Raw genomic sequence first — 22,725 nt, 5'->3', positions numbered from 1 at the left:
GTAACATAAAATACATGCAGTAAGATTGCAGTTGGATTGTGATTTTAAAAAGTCATTTGCGCAATTTGATTATATACATGGTTGTACGTTATTGAAATTTGCTAAACTGATATTTACTTATTTATTGCCAGGCACAGGAGACGTTAAAAATGTTTTAATTTTATTAATGTAAAAAGAAGATGAATAGTTTTCCTCCAATGCAAGTATGAGATGAAGTATTTGGCATTTATAATAATATTTCTGAATCAATTCTATTATAGCCACAGTTACATTTTGTCACGGGCCATATTTACACAAGCGCGTATTTCTGTATCTCTGGGAGACATAAAACGTCCATATAGCGACTCCTTGTGGTCACCACTGGAGAGAATTTTGGAACGCGCCCAAAAGAGGCTTGCTGATTGGCTAGTTGACGATCCACGCTCTCTGGTGGAAACCACAGCTGGTGGCTGTCAGACTGATGGCCACGCGTGACGGGTGACTGGCGTGGGCTGTCTGTCCGTCCATTATGGAACTCTTGACTCGTTATCTCGACAGGAGCAATTCAGTGAGGTGAGTTTTATACCCGAGGTTCTTTCTGACTTGTACTGACCATCTATTTGTTTTAATAAAAGTATCACTTTCAGTCTCGTTTAAATATAAAAAAAAGTGTAAGTATCATTTAGTGTGAAAACGCAATTCTTATCAACCACCTCGTGACGACGCCAGCTCACGTTGAAAAGCGCTTCTAAATGTTTCGTAATATGAAAATAAATAAACATTGACGGTAAATATTGAACTTCCTGAAACTACTTTGGACTCGAGTTACAGCCATGAAAGTAACCACTGTAATGTTCTCAGTTTAGAGTGCGTGACGTGTCTTGAAAAGTACTCCTAATCCTTTATTAAAATAGTCTAAAATGTTGATACCATTTAAAACAATATATTTTGTCCCCCAGTTCAACCACAACTCAAGACTTGATCAAGGAGGAGAACCTGAGGGATGACCTGAGGTTCTACTTTATGAGCCCATGTGAGAAGTACCAGGCCCGAAGGCACATCCCCTGGAAATTAGGGGTGCAGATCCTCAAGATAGTCATGATTACCACACAAGTATGTACCTCACATTGCAAAATGCTTGGTTTTTTTTTACATGTCACTTCATTAATTTAATTTGTAGTTGAATAAACATTCTTGACAAGTTGTGGCTTTGTATTAAGCTCCCATGTGTTATGTTTAAGTTTAAATGCCATACAATGATATAAGTGCAACATATTTGCACATGTGAACCTTGATCGCTTTGCTGCTGACAGAGGTTAAATTATTGCAACATTAAGAGGAAATGGAGAAAACCGGTTTTGTTCCGGTGGAAACGAAAGCAAAAAAAAAAAAAAAAAAAAGAGTATTTTTCAGGACTGCAGTTGCTTAGTTGATATTACATGGTAAGGAAACCAAGTTCCAACAATGAAACCTCTGAGGTAGGCCTCTGACAGCTGACACTTGTTTGTACATGGGGTTGAACTGACTTGCGGATGCATTGGCTATACAAATCTGCAACAATAGCTATCACTAGAAGTCGATTGCCAATCTTGTATTTTGACAATAACAACACAACCATTTTGCTGAAATCAATAGGTGGTGTTTTTGTGCAGCAAACTAGCTGGTGCCTCAAGCATGTGCTAATATTCCACCCAAAAAAGTGACATTGGTAGTATGGTCACTTGCCATAATGCAAGTACATCCTCATATTGGTGTGGTGTCAGTATTACCACAAAAACGGCAATGAAAAAGTAAAACCAAGTTTTGGCGTTTAATTTTGGTAAAGAACAAACCCATTTAGTAAGAAAGATGAAGTCAATGTGTTTTATTTGCTGGTGGTCACGAAAAATATCTGTCGAAGGCCAAATCTACCCCCAGACGTTGAGTTTGTCACCAAAGCCTCGCAGAGTTGAGTCGGTATTTCAAGGCATATTTTTTTTACTTCCAGCTCGTCCTCTTCGGACTCAACAACCAGCTTGTGGTGTCCTACAAGGAGGAGAATGCCATGGCCCTGAAAAACCTGTTCCTGAAGGACTACAGCGGCGTGGACGAAGACGACTACAGCGTTGCGGTCTACTCGCAACAAGGTGTCTATGACAGCTTGTTTCATGTGCTGGATCAGGCAAGTTCAACAAGTCGCCATCATTAGGAAAACAATTTTAATTCTTTCATAATAAGAATTCCATTTCAATGTTGGATAGGTGTTTAAAATGTTTGATTGAGCAAGTGAGGCCAGTGACGTGTGGCACACGGACGTTTGTGTGCAATTCTGCCTGGATCAGTGCATTCATGTGACACTCTGGTATTTACAGTACAGGCAGCTGGGCCGTCTTGCTGTGGGTCCCATCAGTTACGCAGAGGATGACGATGGTGGCTTGCAGCCTCTGGTTATCTGCAAAAACCTTTACAGGAGAGGAAGTGTCGCACCTTCAGATGAGGCCTATGACATAGATGCCCAGTTGGAGACAGGTAAACATTTCTACGTAAGAATTTCAAATCTTAGTTAACAACCAAAAAAACTGATCATACTAAAACACTCGTCTGTCAGGAAAAAAAATCCCTAAAAAGTTAATCAAACCAGGATGTCTGTGACTACATATTAACTAAACTGATATATTTTTTTTTTTATTGATACTCTCACTGGGGGATAACATATATGCTAAAGCGGTGAAATATGCTACTCATAGAACAGGAAGAGGAATTTACTGCGACACAGGAAAGCATGTGGTCGTTCAGAACAATTCGAGCAAAACAATTTGAAGTCATTTGCAGTGGTCAACAAAAAACACCTCTTCGTTAGTGTGTGCTGGTTTCTACAATTACAACAGTAAATTAATTTGTTCAGGGGGATAAAGGCATGCATGATGAGCAATGGCCTTTATTTGTGGGAGTAGTTTGTAGTATCTTCTTTCATACATTGGAAAATACAGATTCTGAATAGAAAAATCCAAGCTTATCTAACAAATCTGTTGCAGTTTTTCAGTAAGCAGATGCTAACAAACCACTGTACCAATATATTCATGGTATACACATTTTATGCAACGTGACACAATTCCAGCAAAATGTAAAAACGTGTTCAGTGGGAGACAAGTTGCCAAGTCCATTATGATCACATGCTTCAAGACAACAAGATTACGTAACATAAGATGTTTGATGATCCAAACATGAGCTCCTTGATGAGCCACAAAATGAATTTTGCCCACATCACTTGGCGACATTGAAGAAACTTTGGCAACTACTCGAGCATTAATGTTGGGTCTTCCTTTCTTTTTTCCCACTGTCTCCTCTTCCCCCAGTTTGCATGTCACTTGATCCTAAGCGGGCACACCAATGGAAAACCCAAAATGCATCTTTTTTTGACCTGGACTTTTACAGGTATTCTCCCATAAGACTTTTTAGCATGGCACAATTTCTGTAACCTAACTAGGTGAATCTAATCAAATCTCGTCCTCATTTCCAGGTTGGTGGACATGAAAATTAGCTTCAGTTTAAAGGGCATCAACCTGCAAACAGTGCGGTCGCGGGAGTTGCCTGACTGTTACTCGTTTTCTGTCACGGTATGGCTTTGACTCATACTCTCTCATGCTGAGTTCGCAAAGCAGAGAAATGGGAATACAGTTGATACTGAATGTTGCTAGACTGTAAAAAATGAAAATGATAGCGCAAAAAAAATAACTGGCATTTTCACAGATCACAAGAGTTGTCAGTCAATCGTGTGAAACTTGGTCACAGTGAACATCGGAAGGATTCAAAGTGTTTGGTGTTTTCCGGGTTGCTACTATTAAAAGTTGTACCATGAGCATATAACACAAACTGATTGAGCACCGCAAACTCAGCAATGTTCTGTATTGATAAGCGACTCACCTCTCTGGCAAAATAATCTACTCCCTCCTATGCAAGCTTGTCATGTGTCATCAGGATATATGGCGAGTTTTGCGTTTGTTATAATTGGCTCCATCTTTCCCGTAATGATGGACATAATAAACTATAAAATGGTTGGCTGGATTGATGGTAGTTCATAATGATTAACTTTTTCTTTAAACACTGCTATGGCAGTTAATGTTGAAATGGACTGTGTAAAATGTTGCCTATAAAGATTTTACAATGTGACAGTTTGACCCTTGATCACGTCTTAAAAATTCCCATTATTGCCTTTTTGGAAAAAAAAAAAAAAAATGGCTTCCAAATCTGAACGAATTAAGTTGACCTTTTTTAATGTTGCACTTTATAGGTGAACACTCAATGGTACAAACCACACAGTATTTCCAAGATTACAATATGGTTTAATTGTTTTCTATTTTGTTTTGTTTTTTTCCCCATCTGTGTCCCCCCAGATAACATTTGATAACCAGTGTCACAGTGGGAAGGTGAAACTTTTTCTTGACATCGATGCACATAGCTGTGTATGCCGAGACTGGAAGATATCTGGAACAGGTAGAGTTTAACGTCACTGCTTGGGATTTTATTGCTGACACGTATGGACAAAATATTTGAAGTTCACTAGCACATAAACGGTACAAAAAAATGGACTGTTTTTGCTGCAGAAGTGCCTACAAACTCTTGAAGTGAAGGAGTTTCAAATCACCTTGTGTCCGTGGAGGCGGTTTCCTTTGTGTTTATCAGTAACACAAGTGGTGTGCTTGTGTGAGAGATTAATGTTCTCTTGTGCACTATCTCCTCATTACAGCTCAGAAAAACACGCACTATCATCTGGTGTTCGACGGCTTTGTCATTGTGGTTTGCCTCACGTCGGCCGTGCTGTGCACCCGCTCCATCGTGCTGGCTGTTCGGTTGCTGCAGGTCAGCCTGTTTATTCGCATACCTACAATTTCAAATCAGTCGTGATTCAAGCAAACTTGTGTAATACACACATGTATAATTTGCATGTGGCGGTGTGCATTTCAGAGATTCTCCAGGTTCCTCCATGAAAATTATAATCGAAAAGTGTGTGAGGATGACCAGGGAGAGTTCCTAAATGGCTGGTATGTGTTGGTCATTGTCAGCGACCTCTTGACCATAATTGGATCCATACTGAAGATGGAAATTCAAGCAAAGGTGAACTAGTTTGCCATCAGAGGATATGTAGGATTTCAAATTTGACACATGACTCATAAAAACAAAACAAAAATAAATAGTGATTCAAGTTAGCTGGGGTCCTATTTTAACTACATTCTTACATTCCAGTATATTGAATCGGTCTTGCCGAAGAGCTATTTTATTTTACCAATAAATGCTTAGTGGGATTCACTGGACTCCAGTTGAAATAATAACAAATAAAGATGTATTGTATATAAATTTTTCATTGTATATGATTTACTTACGGTATTTATCCCACCTCCCCTTTCTTGGCCCGCAGAGTTTAACCAGCTATGATGTGTGCAGTATATTTCTGGGTACGTCAACGTTATTGGTGTGGGTCAGCGTGATTCGCTATCTGGGATACTTCCAGAAATATAACGTGAGTCTTTACATTTTGTCTGGCCTTTGTTCGGATGGACTAACTAAAGCTACATTATTTGACAAACTGCAAATGTTTTTGATGTGGAGGGACACATACTGTATAAGCTGTACAGTTTCGTTGTGGCACTCTTCATATCTGTGGCGCTTTGACTTTTTTTTTTTCATAGTTATACATACATTATACTTTGCAATGTGTAGGTGCTGATTTTGACCATGAAGGCAGCCTTCCCGAAAGTGTTGCGTTTCTGCTGTTGTGCTGGCATGATTTACCTTGGCTACACCTTCTGTGGGTGGATCGTGCTGGGGCCATACCATGAGAAGGTAAGTAACAATGAGGAGTCCCCTGCAATCTCCAGAGGCAAACAAAATTCAAACGTATGAAGTAAACCAGCATCACAAATTGAGTGGGAGACATTCGACTGTGGTTTTGTACCAAATACAATGTTACAGATGCTACATATCAGTCGTGTACAAAGTACCTTTCCTTCGTAGTCCAACAGACTTTAACAATCTCACCGACATTTATTGAAGCCTGTATCCTCTAACATCATGAACAAAGAGTTGACAGCTTTTTTCTGTATTGTCTTTTGGTGTTGTGATAAACGTTTGCCCCTTCCGTGTCTCCCAGTTTGAAGGCCTGAGCCTTGTGGCGGAGTGTCTGTTTTCCTTGTTAAACGGCGACGACATGTTCACCACCTTTGCTCAGCTGAAGGACAAAAACACGCTGGTTTGGCTCTTCAGTCGGGCCTACCTCTACTCCTTCATTTCGCTTTTCATCTACATGGTGCTGTCGCTTTTCATCGCCCTCATCACCGACGCCTACGAGACCATTAAGGTACTTCTTGATGAACTGTGTCAAATTATTAAAAATCACTTTACTTAGAATTAATATCGTTTAACAAGTTGTATTCATAATGTGCATGACTTTCCTGTTAAAACTAGAAAAAGCACACACTTTTGTTTTTTTACTTTGACATTTCAGCCTGCTTTTTTTTTTTTTTTTTTTAATCACAGAATTACCAGAAGGATGGATTCCCACTTACAGACCTGCAAAAGTTCCTCAGAGATCAGAGAGATTTTGTATCCTCAGAGGAGAGCAGACAGCCAGGCCTCTACACCAGCTACTCACTTTTCTGCTGCTGTGAAAGGTATATTACATTTATATTGCATTACATGCATCGTTGGATCAGCACACTTACACGCACAAAACTGCAGTGAAGAACTGGTTATGATAATTTCACTTTTGCTTTTACACGTGTATGCTCACTGGCAAAGGAAGTTAAGTGAACTGTTAATTTTTATCCGAATATAGATCAGGTCAACTGTTTGTCAGAGCTTGCGTACCAAAGATTCTTACCACTTATAAAAACTTTCCCGTCGCCAAGAACTTCTCCATTTTAAGGGTATCCAGAAGCACAGTTTGGGATGCTACCACATTACTTTACGTCTTTGCGTTTCAAGCAGATATAAAAGTTGGGATTGAAATGATTAAATGGGGCACAGTGTAATGAGAGTTGCACCAAATGTGTGGGCACCTCCAAAGTTTGAACACAATCACGACGGTAACATTTTGACCAACCTCAATCCTTAAAGTGTATGGGACTCAATGATATCAAATTTTAATGTCTTTTTATTAAACAATAAAATGTCCACGTCGCAAAGAACGTGCTCTAATCGGCGCCCAGTTACAACGGCAACATGTGAGCCAGGGAAATGAGAGCCCCGTGGTTAGCGAGGCAGAGGTTTTGAATTGACAGAGATTCAAATCTCAGAAATGAGAGGCAGACATGCTAACCACTAGTTGACCGGGCTGCCAAAATAATGCAAATATTTAAATTATGTTCATACGGTGTTATACAGAAGCTACAAATTCAGGTAAAGGAGTACTCCTGAATATGAATCAGCAACCCAATAAACGATTCAAATATTGTCCCTGTGAAGCTGAAGCCAACAATGCTTTATGACAAATACCAACAGTGCGTTTAGACCAAGTGACCACCCCCTTGGCTGACTACACTATTGGACCATTTGACTAATAATTAAGTTAATTATTTCATGATTCCAATCCTAGCAGAGTCTCTGCAAGTGATGACATCGCACTCATCAGCTGACAAATGTTGCCCCTCCCAATGGAAGCAATCTGGAAAGAGAGTGATGGATATAGGACTTCACACGTCTGATGCAAACTTGCAAAGATTCTTTATTTAGACTCCTTGCTTGTGTACTGCTGTCATTCAGGAATGTACAGACTGTGTAGTGCAATACAAAGACATTACGTGAGTCCCTATATTGAACATAGTGAAGCATGAATTCACACAGGATGTGTCTTGAAACAAGATGTAAAGTTGTTGTTTGTGTTTTTTTACAGTGTTTGTTGGCGACCAGGGTGACAGTGTCAGCATGGGGTGGGACTGGTGGAGGGGTTGCACAAATTCATTTATGAATGTTCCCACACATGCTGGTGCTTCATAGAATTATGCAATAAAATGTGATTATCCATTGTTTGAGCATACGAGATGTTGCAAAGGAAAAGATACCTACCATGTGTTTGTGCATCTTTGCTCCATATTCAACTTTTTTTGTTGACTGTATGGAAATAAAATGCATTACCAACCTTACGTTAAAATTCCATTCCTAAAACAAAGTAAAATTCCGATCAACTATGTGGATTACCAAATGCCAGGACCACTGTGCTACCAGGTTGAGTCCAAAACAAACACAAAAACCTGCAAGTTAATTATAAATCATTCAAAATGCAGTTTTCGCCTCCACTCTGTCATGCAAATGTTGTAATTATGAGAATTAAATGTTGAAGGCCTAATTGGCAATTAAGATGTATCATAATAATATAGTGCTGTCTCATATGTCTATGGTAAAATATGCCTTAAAAGAGCCAGAACACTTGGTGTAAACAAATCTATTATTTTGCTTTCACCAAGGTGGGACATTTAAGCACTTTTATTTTATGTAAGGTCTGCGGCACATTGCCTCTTGTCCGAGGAAGATGCATTGTGTTCTGACTCGCTTTTATGCATGCCGGCCTGTCTCTGTTGGAGCTCATTTATGCTACCACGCAGCATAACGTATCACCATTCCCTTTCGACTTATCCAAGGAAGTTGCCTCTTTTCCACACGCTGGTCTGTCTTTGTCATGCTGGAAGCAGTTTTTTTTTTTTCCTCTGTCTTATTGAATGTTGATGCTTTTCTGACCAAAATGGCTCCCTTTTGTTTGGGAGGTGTTGCAAGGCCGATTGGGTCATACAAAGGAACTACTTGGCCAAGCAGTTGTTTTTAGTTGGTTGATTTTGAGTTATATTTTGATCTCTATTTTTGTTTGAGGAGATTTTTCAGTAATTTTCATCTTCTTCCTTCAACCAGATGACCAACTCCAAGGGCTATATCTCCTTCTCCCATTTGGTTGGGAAGAATGAATACTTGATCAGGTGATTCTGGATGTTGTGAAGCACCTTTCTGACTACCACTTTGTCCTGATCTACAGCTTGATGAGGAATGCTTGCTTTGGTGTGCAACTGTTTTGTCTAGCTTTTCAAAGTCACTATGGGCTGTAAGGATAGAATCCACATTTGAATCCTCTTCAGTGCTCCTACGGTTCTTGTCAAGCTGAGTGAACACAGGCAGTTTAGCAGTCTCCCTCATGGCCAGTTGTGCAATGTACCAAGATGGTCGATAGCCCATGTTTACCTGATGGAATATTCCTCAATGTCTCCATCTTCATTGTCTCTCCACAGATTTTTTTGGGAGGTGCATCTCCAGATCTTAAAGCCATACAGAATTGTACATTTTCTTGCAGCATGGAGTCCTCTTCTTATCCTTTATACCACTGTCTGTATTAGAATGCGGACATCATTCTCTGCATCATCTCATGGACTTGAGTTGTGTATGCCACACCGAACTCTGGTTCTTTTTTTTTAGCAGTCTGTCTGTGTTCAGAAAAGTAGCATCCAACTACATCTCTGTTAGGCAGTAAACGTCATTCTTCGATCAAGGGATATTTGTGTCCCAGTGATGTGGAGCTTCCGTTTTCACATAAGTGAGTCTTTGCCTGATACCCTCTCTTTCTTCACTTAGTCATGTATTTCCCTCCTGGTTAACATTTACCGCATATTTTTATATTGTACTGCTGTGGTTCTCTTTGATTATGTAAAGTGAGTCTTAAAACTTGATGTGCAGAGCTGAGTCTATTACATCGCACAGGAAGCATTCCCAAAATGTTCCTCACAACGGAGCAGATCTCCAACTACTTCAGGGTGAATTTCCGCATTTGTCTTAAGCTGTCCGACCTACGCCACACGTTCGTTATCTTTATCGTTAAAAATACAAACGTCCCCCTCTGGCCAATCAGTCAACCAGCAGGTCCAACCTGTTCGTAATCTGCACACACATACTCAGCCCGTGCGCACACCGAAAATTGTAATCACTAATAAAAACGCGTACAGAAAATGATACAAAAATGACAATGTCAATATTTTAATTACGCAATGTTATATTTGTGTACAAAGCACGTACCTTAGTACAAATGTTAAAACATTTTCGGTTAAAAAAAAATGCACATATTGCATATGTATGATAGCAAACAGTCTTGTTTTAGTGAACCATTTTAAAAACTTTGAAAAAGGACTGCCTCCTTAAGTTTCTTTAGTGTCCGAGCATTATTCGAGTAATAGATATTAAGGTTTTGGTTGTATAATTAAATTTTCCATCAATTTTGCTAATGTTACTGTACAGGGTTAGTTTTTCCACTGATGCTTGATTTAAAGAAACTCGTGACCTGAATTGAAACAAAGATCTGTCGAACAGATTTCTATTCAACCTTTTCCGAAAATCGTTCCGTCCTACACCTCAGCATTATAAGGAGCCAGATGAGGTGGCTCTGGTGTGGTGATGATGCCTTTGGGATGCAGTCTTCCAGATATGTGCCACCAGGAAGAGGACCTGGGGAACACGCTGCATAGAAAGACATTCTCAGCTGGCCTGGGAACACCTCGCTGTTATATGAATCAACCCAGAATGAAAACCATTGTGCCTTCTTGTGAGACGTGAGAAATGGGAGTACAACTGCACTCACTTTCACTGAGCACTTTCTGGTCAGGCACACAGAAAATACAAAAACTGCAAGGCCAAAAATCCAATCGCCACAAAATATGCCTCATTATGTATAAGTGTGAAGTGTCAAACATTGAGCCGCTCATCCTACAATATAGATATCTGATGATCATAAACTAAGTAATATAAATCCATCTCAGTGTCTTTTTCAATACTCAAACATCCATCCATTATCCCAGACGCTTACCCTCACGAGGGTTGCGCGCATCCTGTAGCCTATGCCAGCTGTCGTCAAGGAAGTCGGCGGGGTACACACCGAACTGTTTTTTAAGAATTGAAACAGTTGTCCTTAGTTGTGTTCAAAGAGTCGATGCTGTAATTGCAAATGTGCGGCGCTTATAACACTGATCAATGATACTAGTCAAAGAAACACAGGCTGCTCTTGTCCGGTTAAAAGCCGGTATGTTGAGGCTGGCATGGTCTTCAAGTGTATCTGTGAAGAAAAGAAAAACAAATAAGCTGCATTTCTGGTTTCAGTCCAAATTACTTTTGTTATTGAAACATGTCTGAATCAGGATCTTGTGATGATACAAGCATGCAGCCTGCTGAACTGAACTATATTAAAGCCACAACTCCCCCAGTTGCCTCTCCAGTGGATGTAGAGCACTCTAGCTACAGTCACACTGCAGGCATGATGCAAAAACTGGATTTTTGTAATCATGCGACAACGTCATGTGACGCAATGTTTACGGAAGTTAATATAGCCCTGTGTACAAATCCTGTTCCAAACAGAACAGACACTTGGCTAAACATGTACAGTATATTCAAGCTAAAATCATGAAGGAATGACAGGAACAGAGCATTAACGACCGTATTTACACGACCATAAGGCAGGCATACCCTATTCAAAGGTGCTGTCTTGGTTACGGGTGCCATTTCTGTATTTAACACACATAAGGCTCACTGTATTATTGGGCTCAGGCATGGTATGACACATTCCAGCTTTAAATATAGTAGCATGTATGCATGCTAAAACACAGACTAGCATGCACGCAAGGATATATATTTTTAAAAAGACAACAACGGGAACAAAACTGAGTTCGGTTGAAGTATTTAACAACAGGATCGTCACGGTCAGTCAGTCTCGTAGCCGCACGGCTCATCGGAAATTACGCTGGCTTTTGCGAAAACTCTAACAATGCGAGCAGATAAATTAGTAACTAACGTTAGCCGAAGCATCCACAATCCATTCACAAATTGTGGTGTAACTCACTGGGAGTGCCTCCCAGTCTTCTTAAAGCTATGTTTGCCATCTATCATCCATTGCTCTCACCTTCAAGTTGAACGCCCGGTTTATACCAATGTCCGAAAGTAGGAGTTCCTTCATCAAGTTTCCCATAATGAAGCAAGCTCGGAGTTCATTTGCTGCACTATAGTACCTACTGTGGTCGTGCCTTTAGCATCCTGAGTCACGTCCGCCTTTCCTCTATGTAAGCAGTGTGTTGGCAGGCAATGCTCCCAGGTCAATCAGTCAAGAGGAGCGCTCAAGAAAGTCACAACAAGAACAGATTTTGGAACTCGGTGCACACAAAGGTGCGTGCCGCATTATTAGGCGCCCCTGTCCACTTTGGAGAAAATGTAAGACTTTGAAGTTCGCCTTCTGGTCGTGTAACTACAGTATCAAAGTGAAGAAAATTATCAGATGAGGAATTTTTATCTCTTTTTTTTTTTTTAGGATTTCTGTCGGCCAATAATGTTCATTTCGGTGCATCGCAACTTGACCCCTTACCTCTCCAACTGCATCAGTAAGGATCTGAATGATTTTGTCATGTGGTGTGGCAACAACGCTCTGTCCGTTAATTTCAATGATGCGGTGTCCAACTCGGATGCCTCCTCTTTCTGCGATACCACCTCGCATGAGACTACAGATCTGAGGGCAAAAAAATGGATGCATTTTAATTTAAAAGCAGAGATGGGAAAAGTACTCACATTGTGTACTTGAGACCATTTAACAGTAAAAAAAATCAACTTTAGTAAAAGGTACTTATTCAAGTAAAGCTATTTGCTCACGTTTGCCAATTTACTGTTCACTAATTTAGGAGTCTTCAAACACAAACAGTAAGATTTTTTCAAAATCAAGTTTAGATTTTTGTAGATAATCAGCCTTTCAATTCCAACCAAGCAGATAGGATACAATAAAACATGAACATGACTTACGATGCCATCTTCCACACTGAAACCAAGCTGATACTTAGGATCTGGTCTCCTGATAATCGCCATGGTGACAGGAGGGCAGTGAACAATGCTGAGTTTAACATACTTCTGGCTTTTCAAATCCTGAGACAAACATAATCTGAATGGCCAAGTGCTCAGTGTAGTGGTCAAAGTTATAATCGCATCTGTAAACCATCATAACACGTACGATATCTTAACATATTGATTCAGAGGAAATGCTGACCAACAATGATTGTCATTTTATCACAATCACCTTTGCTTGGAAAGTGCTTTTCTATATAGTATTTGCATATTAATGAACACTTTTTGTATCAATATTTGTATGTATATTTCAATTACAAAGTTATTGTCATTGACGGCAAAATACTACTATTTATTTACCTGGATTATATTTTGGCAGGTGGTGATGGGTAGCCCCACCATGCTGGTGCCATTGACAGACATGATGCGATCACCGATACTGAGCTCGCCACAGCGCTCAGCAGGACCTCCATGAAGGAGGTTGGCCACCATTACTGTGGGCACGATAGAGCCCCAGCCTGATTCCACCACTGCCAAACCCAAAATTTCCCCTGGAGCCTTGGTGATAGCAACCTGAGCCAAAGGTTGGAAAGAAAGGCAATTTCATTTAGGTTATAACAACCGTACAACTAATTCAATGCCTGTCTTAATAGTGTCAATTAAAATTGAGCATTGTTATTTTTGTAAACGCCCCCCACCAACCCGCTGCCACTCCTGATAATTGACATCAACCACATGTAACGGCAACTGCGGTCTCAAGCTGCACTACATTGTTAGACTAATCATTTCATTTAACAGCTTAGTCTACCAGCCAAGAAGAAAGGGCATCTTTTTAATAGCGTGCATAAAAAAATCAAGAGAAGAGTGAACAAAATATGAGTGATTTATAAAGAGAATCATGAATTTCAGTTTATTGTGTTATCATTTATTTAGTTATTTAGTCATTTACATTATAGCTAAAAGTTTTCAGTTGTAGACGGGGTTGCCAATACATGTTTTAGATGAAAATGAAGGTTTTCTGGGATGTAATAGGACCTCAATTTACAAATTTATTCAAAGAAAATAATCAGGGGCGGCACAGTGACCCAACTGGTTAGCACGATGGCCTTACAGTGAGAGACAGCATCGGGCGTGGGTTCGATCCCAGCTCCGGCCATCCTGTGTGGAGTTTGCATGTTCTCCCCGTGCCTGCGTGGGTTTCCTCCGGGTACTCCGGTTTCCTCCCCCATTCCAAAAACATGCATGGCAGGTTGATTGAACACTCTAAATTGCCCCTAGGTATGAGTGTGAGTGCGGATGCTTGTTCGTCTCTGTGTGCCCTGCGATTGGCTGGCAACCAGTTCAGGGTGTCCCCCGCCTACTGCCCGAAGATAGCTGGGATAGGCTCCAGCACCCCCCCGCGACCCTAGTGAGGAGAAGCGGTAACAGATGATGGATGGATGGATGGAAAATAATAAGAAGTAGTAGGCCTTAATACTTATAAGTTAGTTATAAGTGTAGGCTACCGGTAGTTTTATTGTGTTTTACTAAAAACCTACTTAGAGTTGTGTGACAACATGTTACAAACGTGTGAATGTGCAATTCTCCCTCACATCACTTTCCTATTTCCGCATCATAATTTCACATTCAAACAAAAACCGGACTTGTTTTTCTTCAATTTGTAACATGTTTAACTTTGTTCATACTAAAATTACATATTTAAAAAAATCACTTGGGTAATGGTTTAACTCTGGACCCCGGAACACATTTTATTCCATACTTTTACTCTACATACCTCTCTGATGTTCTGGGAGTCAGAGAAGTGGGCCAGGTCTCCATTGTAGAGCTCCTGACTTTCCAGGTAGTCGCTGTACTCGCCAGGCTGCAAATCGCTGGCCTTGATGCCACTGGCTTGAAGGAACTGCTGGTAGGCCACTCCAAATGCTTGGCCGATAGCTTGAGCTATGATCTGGGCCTGGATGGAGACGCAAAGGCCTTGTTCAGACTGCCATTCCCAAATCACATTTTTGTTATAGCCACATTTTATCCTGTACAGTTTGTACCTAATTGAATCCAAACAATAAAGACCACATGAATTCCAATCAGATACAAATCGGGACTTTGACAGTCACAAACCTTGACTCACAAGTGCTCTAAGTTACGCGGTCCTCAGTATGTGATTTTCAAGCACTCCAACCGCTAGATGGCAGCTGCAAACCTCACAACATCCAATCCAGTATTGTAATTGATTGAGTAAAAATACTTGATCGGATTTAAGGTTTTTACTTAATAAACCATATTAATATAAACTTTTACTGAACTAGAATCTCCCTAAATAAAAACTCGGATTCAATTCCCCTAACTTCACTGCAAAATAAAAACGTAATGTTCATTGGACCACAAAGCAGAAAAAAAGTCCGGCTTGTATTGTTTGGTAGGAGGAGTTCATGAAAATGAGAGACAGGCAATTACAGGGAAGATTTATATGGCCACAACATCACCCTGTGTCTGAGACTGTTACAAAAAAAATAAATCCATATTTTATGTCATGGTCATCTACTTTGTCAGTGTGTTGCACAACTCAGAATACAGCACCTTTTGTCTCAACCCATTCACTTTTCGAGTGAGCAAAAATATTGGAACACGACTGATGCGTGTTCCCAGTTGCATTTTAGATTTATTGCTGGGACATTAGAGGGTGCTTGTTTTTGGCTTTGGAGCTGAACAAGGTCCATGGAAGAAAAGCAAATCATTTTGAAGCTGGGAGACGAGGGAAAATTTATCCCAGCTATGATAAAAACATTGCGAGAACTGTGAAGAAACTCCGAAAGCCTGAGTCTCACTGAGGAGAAAACGTTTGCGAGTGTTGGCAAACATTAGCGAAGATTGAATTGTCATCAGGGTTTGTTCAAGGTTGCAGATGTTCGCCAAACGTCCTCAAGACGTTCGCCAACAGTTTTAATGGTGTCTTAAAGACTTCAACTGGGGGGAAAAGCCAATCACTGGACTTAACATGATAGAGCACGAATTTCACTTCCTGAAAAAGAAACTCAAGGGAGAAATACCATGACACAAACAAGAACCGAAAGAGGCTGCAGTTAAGGCCTGGAAAAGCAGGAAGTGCAACAGTTTGGAGATGTCAATGAATCACAAACTGCAGTTCTTGCAATTATAACTGGTTTCAACTAGATAGTCGTGCAAGGGTGCAAATACAGTCAACAGATGTCGAGCCAGGAAAAAGGTTACAACGACACCACGGCCAAGCTCAAATCACCGATGTACATATGTGCCAGAGACCTAATTGAACACGTTCCAATACGTTTGGATGGGACCGTACCGTATATTACTGACTTGGCAGTACAATGGCAGCTGAGCAGCATTGTCTTGCTTAGGCTTAGAACTCGCAAACCTAATTTCATTGGTTTCGTAAAAGCCCATGTGCAGTTTTGAATGGCTGTTATGGCTGTGAGGCTACAATGTCGTTCATCAGCAATTTCAATTTTGAATTGCAGAAAAAAATCATTGGCCTACTACATGACAGTTCAGTCAGCTTCTTCTACGTTGGTCGTGTCCGGGGCCCAAAGGTTGTGTAATTTATGCATTAAGAGGCTAACCTAACCGTGTAGTAACTTACAAACGTTTTTCAAAGCATTTTTTCTTGTGGTGCAGACAATAAATAAAAAAAAAAAAAAACAAACATGAATACAGTCACGGTCTAAATGCTTCCAACGTAAAGAACAAACTCACATCCACAGAGGAGAAGACGTGGCAGATCATTAAGCACTTCTGAAGTTTGGAAGAAGAGGAGATTGAAGACGAGGCCGTTTCCTGCCCTTTTCGCTTCCTGCGTGCCATCAGGACCACAATATCGCCAATATCTGCGATGTAAGAAATCATCTGCAAAGAGTGATCCATCATGGATTCCTGGGTGGACACGGGATACACAAAAGGAACCGTTTGTTGAAAATCTGACTGGTTTCTCTTGAAACTGGCGGGATATCTAGAATCAATTACAATAGGTCGTCTTTCTCTGCACTGTCAGACAGAAACCTTTTATGTCCAAATGTGGTCAATTTCATCTACATTTTAAACCATATTTAAGTGTTGGAAATCGCTTGAGAACAAATCTCCTAACTCTTCTGGACACTTCTGCACTTCCTCATTATGCCTGGCGGTATTACGTCTACTCAAGACTGTTTTTAATACAATTACGAGTGTAAATAAGCAGTGTTAAACAGCAGCATATAATAGGATAGAACTATATACGCTTATGTCCACCTATTCTCTAAAAATATTTTTTTTTTGTCATAGTCGATGCTTTTGTGTTGTAAAATGCTAATGTTTATCACTAAAACATTAAAATACCAAGAAACAATGTTCATTGTTGTCAGACACGGCCACAGCACGTCCGCCATATTGGATGTGGCCATCGTATTAGCAAAAAAATCTGCAAATTATAGTCATAAAATTTCTGAGATGTGGGGATGGGCCAGATAGGGTGGAAAACTAAATTTAATGATGTGGTATTGAGTAACTCAAGAAATGTGCATTTTTCCTAAAAAGCAGTAGTTTTGGAGATGTGCCGATTCCGCCAGACTGTGAGCACATCAATAATAGCTCGTCTATCAATCTGTTTAGCCATAAAACATTCAAGTATTTAAATATTGACAATTCCCAAAGTCTTAAAATAGGAAGTTAACTATTTTGTTGGCATGTTTGCAAAAAAAAAAAAAAAAAAAACATTCGGGAAATCCCACCTGTGTATCGGCAGAGAGAACTTTGATCCTCTGAGTGGAGATGAACAGATCCACCTCGGTCATTGGTTGGGTTTCCCCTTCTGGAGCCTGACAGAAATGAGAAAGAATGAATAGCTGATGTCATATACACAAGTGGTACATTTACAATTCAGCATGAGCGCCCAGTGGAGTTTACCTTGATGCGGTCCACCGCCTCCTGAGCCTGTGCCATGCGGGCATTAGTAGATGGGTTCTTATCAGACTTGAGCTGTGTTGAGCCCAGGTACTTGGCACCAAATATGACTCCATCTAAGAGGTCTTCAGGGTCACATGGTCCAGGGACTGGAAGGTAAGGCACAAAAACATAAATTGAATCAACGTCCTGAAATTAAATTCTGGACTATGTGAACCCATTTTTGATCCAACTGATGCAGTTGTCATACACTAGTTACAGATGTCCCGATCATCCGAATCAGAGTCATGTTTATTTAAGCATCTGCCAATACTGCGTCTTAATGCAATATCTTGTCAATGCATTTTGAAGAAAAAACTAAAGCAGCCAAATTGTCTTCACTTTTGTTTTTTTTTCTGAATACAGGTATCCCAACATGATAACTTTTTTATGCCTGAGTCAGCAGTGATTTAGACATTGAGAAAATGTTATAATTCCATCATTTTCACCCGATAACGATCAGCTGAAAATCAGATCTGACCTGATTTCCGATCACATGATCGGATCAGGACAACTCGAGTGAATTAAATTGTGACCTGTAAAAAATGTATGATTTGTTTATTGGGTTCCACAATTTGTTTCATATAAAAATTTATACAATAATAATTTATATACATTTACTAACAGCATACAAGAACACAATACAGCATTCAAGCTTTTAAAATGACCCGTTCCTTCATTTAGGACTTGAAGGAAAGGCACAAAATACGCATCGTACGGCCTTGTCACTCCATTATCAGATCATAAAGAAAGACTTACCATCTTTGTATGAAGGCTGGTCATCAGCATTCTGTAATAACAGAATCAGACTGCAATCAATACTTGAGATTGTTAATAATTCGGAAGGGATTTCAGATTTTTTTTTTTTCTTTATTTATCTTTTGGCCCAGTCAAAACCAATTCTGATCATTACTAGTACCAATTCAGTACGGGAGAGGCATTAGTCTTTTGGGGCTCTAATTTATATTAGAAAAGATTTGACCTATCAACACATAACTACCGAATAGATTTAATTAAAAGCACTCATCTACAACCTCAGAGGGACAGCAACAGATTGCTCTACTGCCATTAAGTACAACACGTGAAAAATAAAAATTAAATAAAGCAATCCTTAAATATTGGTTCACCAAACAGTATTAAAACTACCGTTTTGGATGAAGAATGTGGTCTTAGCATAAATTAAGCAAACACCCAAACCGGTTTTCTGTTATTACTTCATGTACAAAATGAACATCATGTAACCATTATAATTTGACCAACCTGCTCACGCTCTGCAGAAACTCCCTCCCCTCGAGCCTCTTCCCTCAATTTCACCCATACTGGTTCAGGAATGTCACCTTCAGGCAACAAGTTGACAGCGTCTTCTTTTGTGTATGGCTGCTGTTGACTAGTCCCATGCAACCCCCAGAAACTCTGGGCATCTTCCTGATTGTACGAAATGGACACGACAGCATCAATTTCCCCTTTGAGGTGGGTGCCGCTGGGATGGGGCATAGCGCTGATGTCTGTGCACTCCAGCAGTCCCAACACATCTCTCTGGTGGCTTTCAGAAAACAACAATGCGGTGGTTTCAGTGTTGTCCTCCGGTAAGTTTGATAACGAAGAACATGCCTCAGGATCACAGGGCCCCGAGTGTGGATACTCAGCTAAGCTAGGTGGTGTTCTGGGGCGAGTATGAGCTTCTTCCCCCATCATCTGAAGTTGGCTGAGCAACATTTGTATACGAGTGTGGTCTTCATCACCTTGCATTTGGTTAGCGTCCTCATGTTCCACATTAGCATCATCATCATCTGTTGCCTGCTCAAGATTATGTACGTCTTCTTCCGCTTCAATTTCATTCTCCTTTTTCGACTCTGTGTTGTCCGTGACAAGCGCCTGCTGGTTCACATCAGGCGACGCCACGTTGCCATTTCCATGGAGGTCATCTGAGCTAGCTTTTTCCAGATTGTCAGAAGGAGAGAGGAAGCTGGCATCGTCCAGTTCTTCTGTTGAGCCAACTTCAGTGGAGGAGTCAGACTTCCAGTCTAAAGGAGGAGGTTCTATCATGTATGAGTCCAACTCCTCCACCCGTGAATCAAGCTCAACAACACAAGGCCCTCTATCAATTGAGGTCAACCTGTGGTTGTCTGAGGGTGCAGGAGATGACCCACTAATAGAGCTGAGGTCGGGGTCCATTTTTTAACTGGGCCTGTTGGAAGTCAATACGTACCACATTGTCATTCATAAACTTGGACATTGGATGAGTACGCTGGAATACAGCAAAACAGATTATGCTTTTAATGATCTATAGCTACATCTACAATTCTGCAACGCTTTGTAGAACACATGGCCCCTGACCATTGATAAGAGCAGCACAAAGTGCAATGCAACATGTGTGCGATGGACTCCCATGGTAATCTGGAGATTTTGTAGCTATAAATTTAAGGATTCATCCACAACCCAATTGTCAGTACGTGTGTGTTTAATGTTGAGTACAAATGCCATTCTACGCCGTCACATTGATATGCTCAAATTGTTTGATTTCGGAATTCCGCTTTCGATATTAAATGTAGTTTTAAGAATGAAGCGAACTCCAGAATAAATTGATAACTGGCGTTAACAGTAGGCCAATTAAATAAAAACGACACCAACTTGAAATGAACCGTGAGCTAACTAACTTGAGCATTGGCGAAGCCGAGAGCTTGAAGAAGTGGGGCACGAATATCATCTCAACGAAACAAATATTTGAACTTGACGCATTCGTGGTAATGGAAGGAAAGAAAGAAAATCTGACCTGAAATTTTGAGTCTCGTTGACTTTCTTTGTGCTCAGGCGGAGATATCTGTTGCTGCCACGACATATAAATAAACGTGTGTTGGGGTCTTACCCAGAACAGGATTTTATTCGTCATACTAACAACAACGAAATCATGAAATGTGGTATTTTTTTTCAAATTTCAAAGGACGTGGACACTATAAACACATTAGTTTGGACTGCATGTACCGACCCTGAAGCTACACTTAGGCTTCGTTATTTACTCGCTGTAGCAGACTCTAGAGTTTTCATGTCATAAGGGTGCATTCAGCTGTGCATTCAATTGTAGTTGTTTTAAGTATCTACCGATACACCAGGAAGCTTCGCAAGCAAAATGGATCTGTTCTATGTTTTTAAATTTACTTTAATTTTTAATGACATATTAATTTCGATATATATCTAAATGACACAATACGAGCGGTAATAACGTTGACATTTTGTGTCGTATCCAAGACGGGGCGGCATAGATGTAAAAAAATACGGTAGTACATGAATGCATCACAAACTCGATAGCTTGACGTCACCAGCGTGGCTCAGTCCTGCTCAATAGAAAAATAACAAATCGATCTAAAACACATTATATACGCTATTTAAGTCGATACCCATCCCAATAAACAAGAACACAGTCTAATGAAAACAACAATTCATTGGAACAGTACACTTCAGATGAAACTCCAATATTCACTGTATCTAGGCTGGATCACACCGCATATTTTTATTTGTATTAAAGGAATAAAAAAAACCGCATATGTACAGTGAAGAATATTTAAGAATAGGAATAGTTAAATTCTTTATTGAGACGTTTGAAGAGCAAATCATTAAAGTCATTACTTGCAGTTGCTGATGTGTGAATGCGTGGTTGTTTATGTATTTGTCTCACTTTATTCATTTTAATCTGAAAGAACTTGAATGAAATCTGAAAATCTCTCAAACTGTGCAGGCTAAGCGATGTGGATGATAACGTGACATGACATTAATTTTCTAGGTCAATTAAAAATAAAATCCATACACTCCGCTTCTTCTTCTTCGTTTTCTTCTTCTTCTTCTTCTTCATCATCTTCTTCTTCTTATTATTATTATTATTATTATTGTTAAGAATATATTGAGGAAGAGTAGCATAATGATGAGGCGGCGCTGGACCATATTGGATTTTTTTCCTGTCCTCTCTTCGCATGCGCAATGTCCCTGGGGGGTCAATTTTAAACACCTAAGCATTCACTGAACACGGGCAAAATGAATGAAAGGAAGTCAAGAGTTTATCTTTTACTCGCGAGGAGTAAGGAACGGAAGTGTGCTCAGTTACATCTCCAACTTCGTTCTGGAGCGCACTCCGCCGAGCCCTCTATTTTATTAGGAAAGTCCCAAACATCCATCCATCTTCTGTACCGCTTCTCCTCACTAGGGTCGCGGGGGGTGCTGGAGCCTATCCCAGCTATCTTCGGGCAGTAGGCGGGGGACACCCTGAACTGGTTGCCAGCCAATTGCAGGGCACACAGAGACGAACAACCATCCGCGCTCACACTCATACCTAAGAGCAATTTAGAGTGTTCAATCGGCCTGCCATACATGTTTTTGGAATGTGGGAGGAAACCGGGGTACCCGGAGGAAACCCACGCAGAGACGGGGAGAACATGTAAACTCCACACAGGATGGCCGGATCAAACCCACGCCTGATGCTGTCTCTCACTGTGAGGCCATCGTGCGAACCAGTCGGCCACCGTGCCCCCCTAACAATGCAATGTATTTGCACCAAATAATGAAGGGGGGAGCACCAGCAGGAACATAAAAAGATAAAGACGTAAACATTTCAGACACGAGAGGAAAAAACAAACATCAATGGCAGTTGTTAACTGATTGCAACGGCAGATATGCCTTTTAGCGCTCTCGCACTAAAGTCTTGGTCCTTTCGTTTCAGAGGTGTGTCTCGGGCACACCTCCTTTGATGTTGCAGCTATTGAATCCAGTCTTCAGGCATCCGCTTCTCTTGAAGTCTTCTTATCCATATGGTCAAACATAGGTCACATTGTGGAACAATTCTTTTGCAATACTAATAGAGTAAAATATGGGATAACTTATATATTCAACCTAACATTATTTTTACAACAGGACCACCCTCGGGGGATACTTGGTCGACAAGTCAGGTTCAGAAGTTGTGGCCAAGGAACTACAAAATAAGCCTGTTTTGAA

General features: G+C 40.4%; 2 protein-coding genes across 9 annotated transcripts; one reads left to right on the top strand and one right to left on the bottom strand.

Annotated features, from left to right (window-relative positions):
• Positions 1-396: 396 nt before the first annotated feature.
• On the top strand, positions 397-15,260 carry mcoln2 (mucolipin TRP cation channel 2). 7 transcript variants are annotated; one of them, XR_015846281.1, is made up of 15 exons: positions 397-552; positions 939-1,092; positions 1,967-2,140; positions 2,331-2,487; positions 3,315-3,393; positions 3,479-3,575; positions 4,353-4,452; positions 4,706-4,818; positions 4,924-5,073; positions 5,375-5,476; positions 5,677-5,799; positions 6,107-6,313; positions 6,493-6,626; positions 8,857-8,921; positions 9,228-9,288. XR_015846281.1 is itself a non-coding variant. In XM_088312624.1 (14 exons), the coding sequence occupies exons 1-14, from the start codon at positions 509-511 to the stop codon at positions 13,182-13,184; spliced, it is 1,641 nt and encodes a 546-aa protein (XP_088168750.1). In that variant the 5' UTR covers positions 397-508; the 3' UTR covers positions 13,185-15,260. The 7 variants fall into 7 exon arrangements, 5 of the variants coding, with proteins under 5 accessions (XP_088168750.1, XP_088168751.1, XP_088168748.1 ...); XR_015846280.1 differs by lacking the exons at positions 8,857-8,921; positions 9,228-9,288 and adding exons at positions 7,550-7,754; positions 7,847-8,096; XM_088312624.1 differs by lacking the exons at positions 8,857-8,921; positions 9,228-9,288 and adding an exon at positions 13,178-15,260.
• On the bottom strand, positions 9,940-20,782 carry LOC148324167 (amyloid-beta A4 precursor protein-binding family A member 3). Of its 2 annotated transcripts, none has more exons than XM_088312618.1 (11): positions 20,519-20,782; positions 19,006-19,933; positions 18,505-18,535; positions 17,710-17,855; positions 17,535-17,621; positions 16,525-16,701; positions 14,573-14,752; positions 13,159-13,371; positions 12,760-12,879; positions 12,332-12,472; positions 9,940-11,035 (listed from the first exon to the last, which is right to left on the bottom strand). In XM_088312618.1, the coding sequence occupies exons 2-11, from the start codon at positions 19,918-19,920 to the stop codon at positions 10,964-10,966; spliced, it is 2,082 nt and encodes a 693-aa protein (XP_088168744.1). In that variant the 5' UTR covers positions 19,921-19,933; positions 20,519-20,782; the 3' UTR covers positions 9,940-10,963. The 2 variants fall into 2 exon arrangements, with proteins under 2 accessions (XP_088168744.1, XP_088168745.1); XM_088312619.1 differs by having other exon boundaries at positions 16,525-16,674.
• Positions 20,783-22,725: the final 1,943 nt, after the last annotated feature.

The sequence above is a fragment of the Idiotropiscis lumnitzeri genome, chromosome 13 (assembly GCF_059441095.1).
Source record: "Idiotropiscis lumnitzeri isolate Australia: NSW breed Sydney's pygmy pipehorse chromosome 13, RoL_Ilum_1.0, whole genome shotgun sequence".
In the NCBI taxonomy this organism is placed as follows: domain Eukaryota; kingdom Metazoa; phylum Chordata; class Actinopteri; order Syngnathiformes; family Syngnathidae; genus Idiotropiscis; species Idiotropiscis lumnitzeri.
This window is presented reverse-complemented; position numbering and strand designations above follow the sequence as displayed.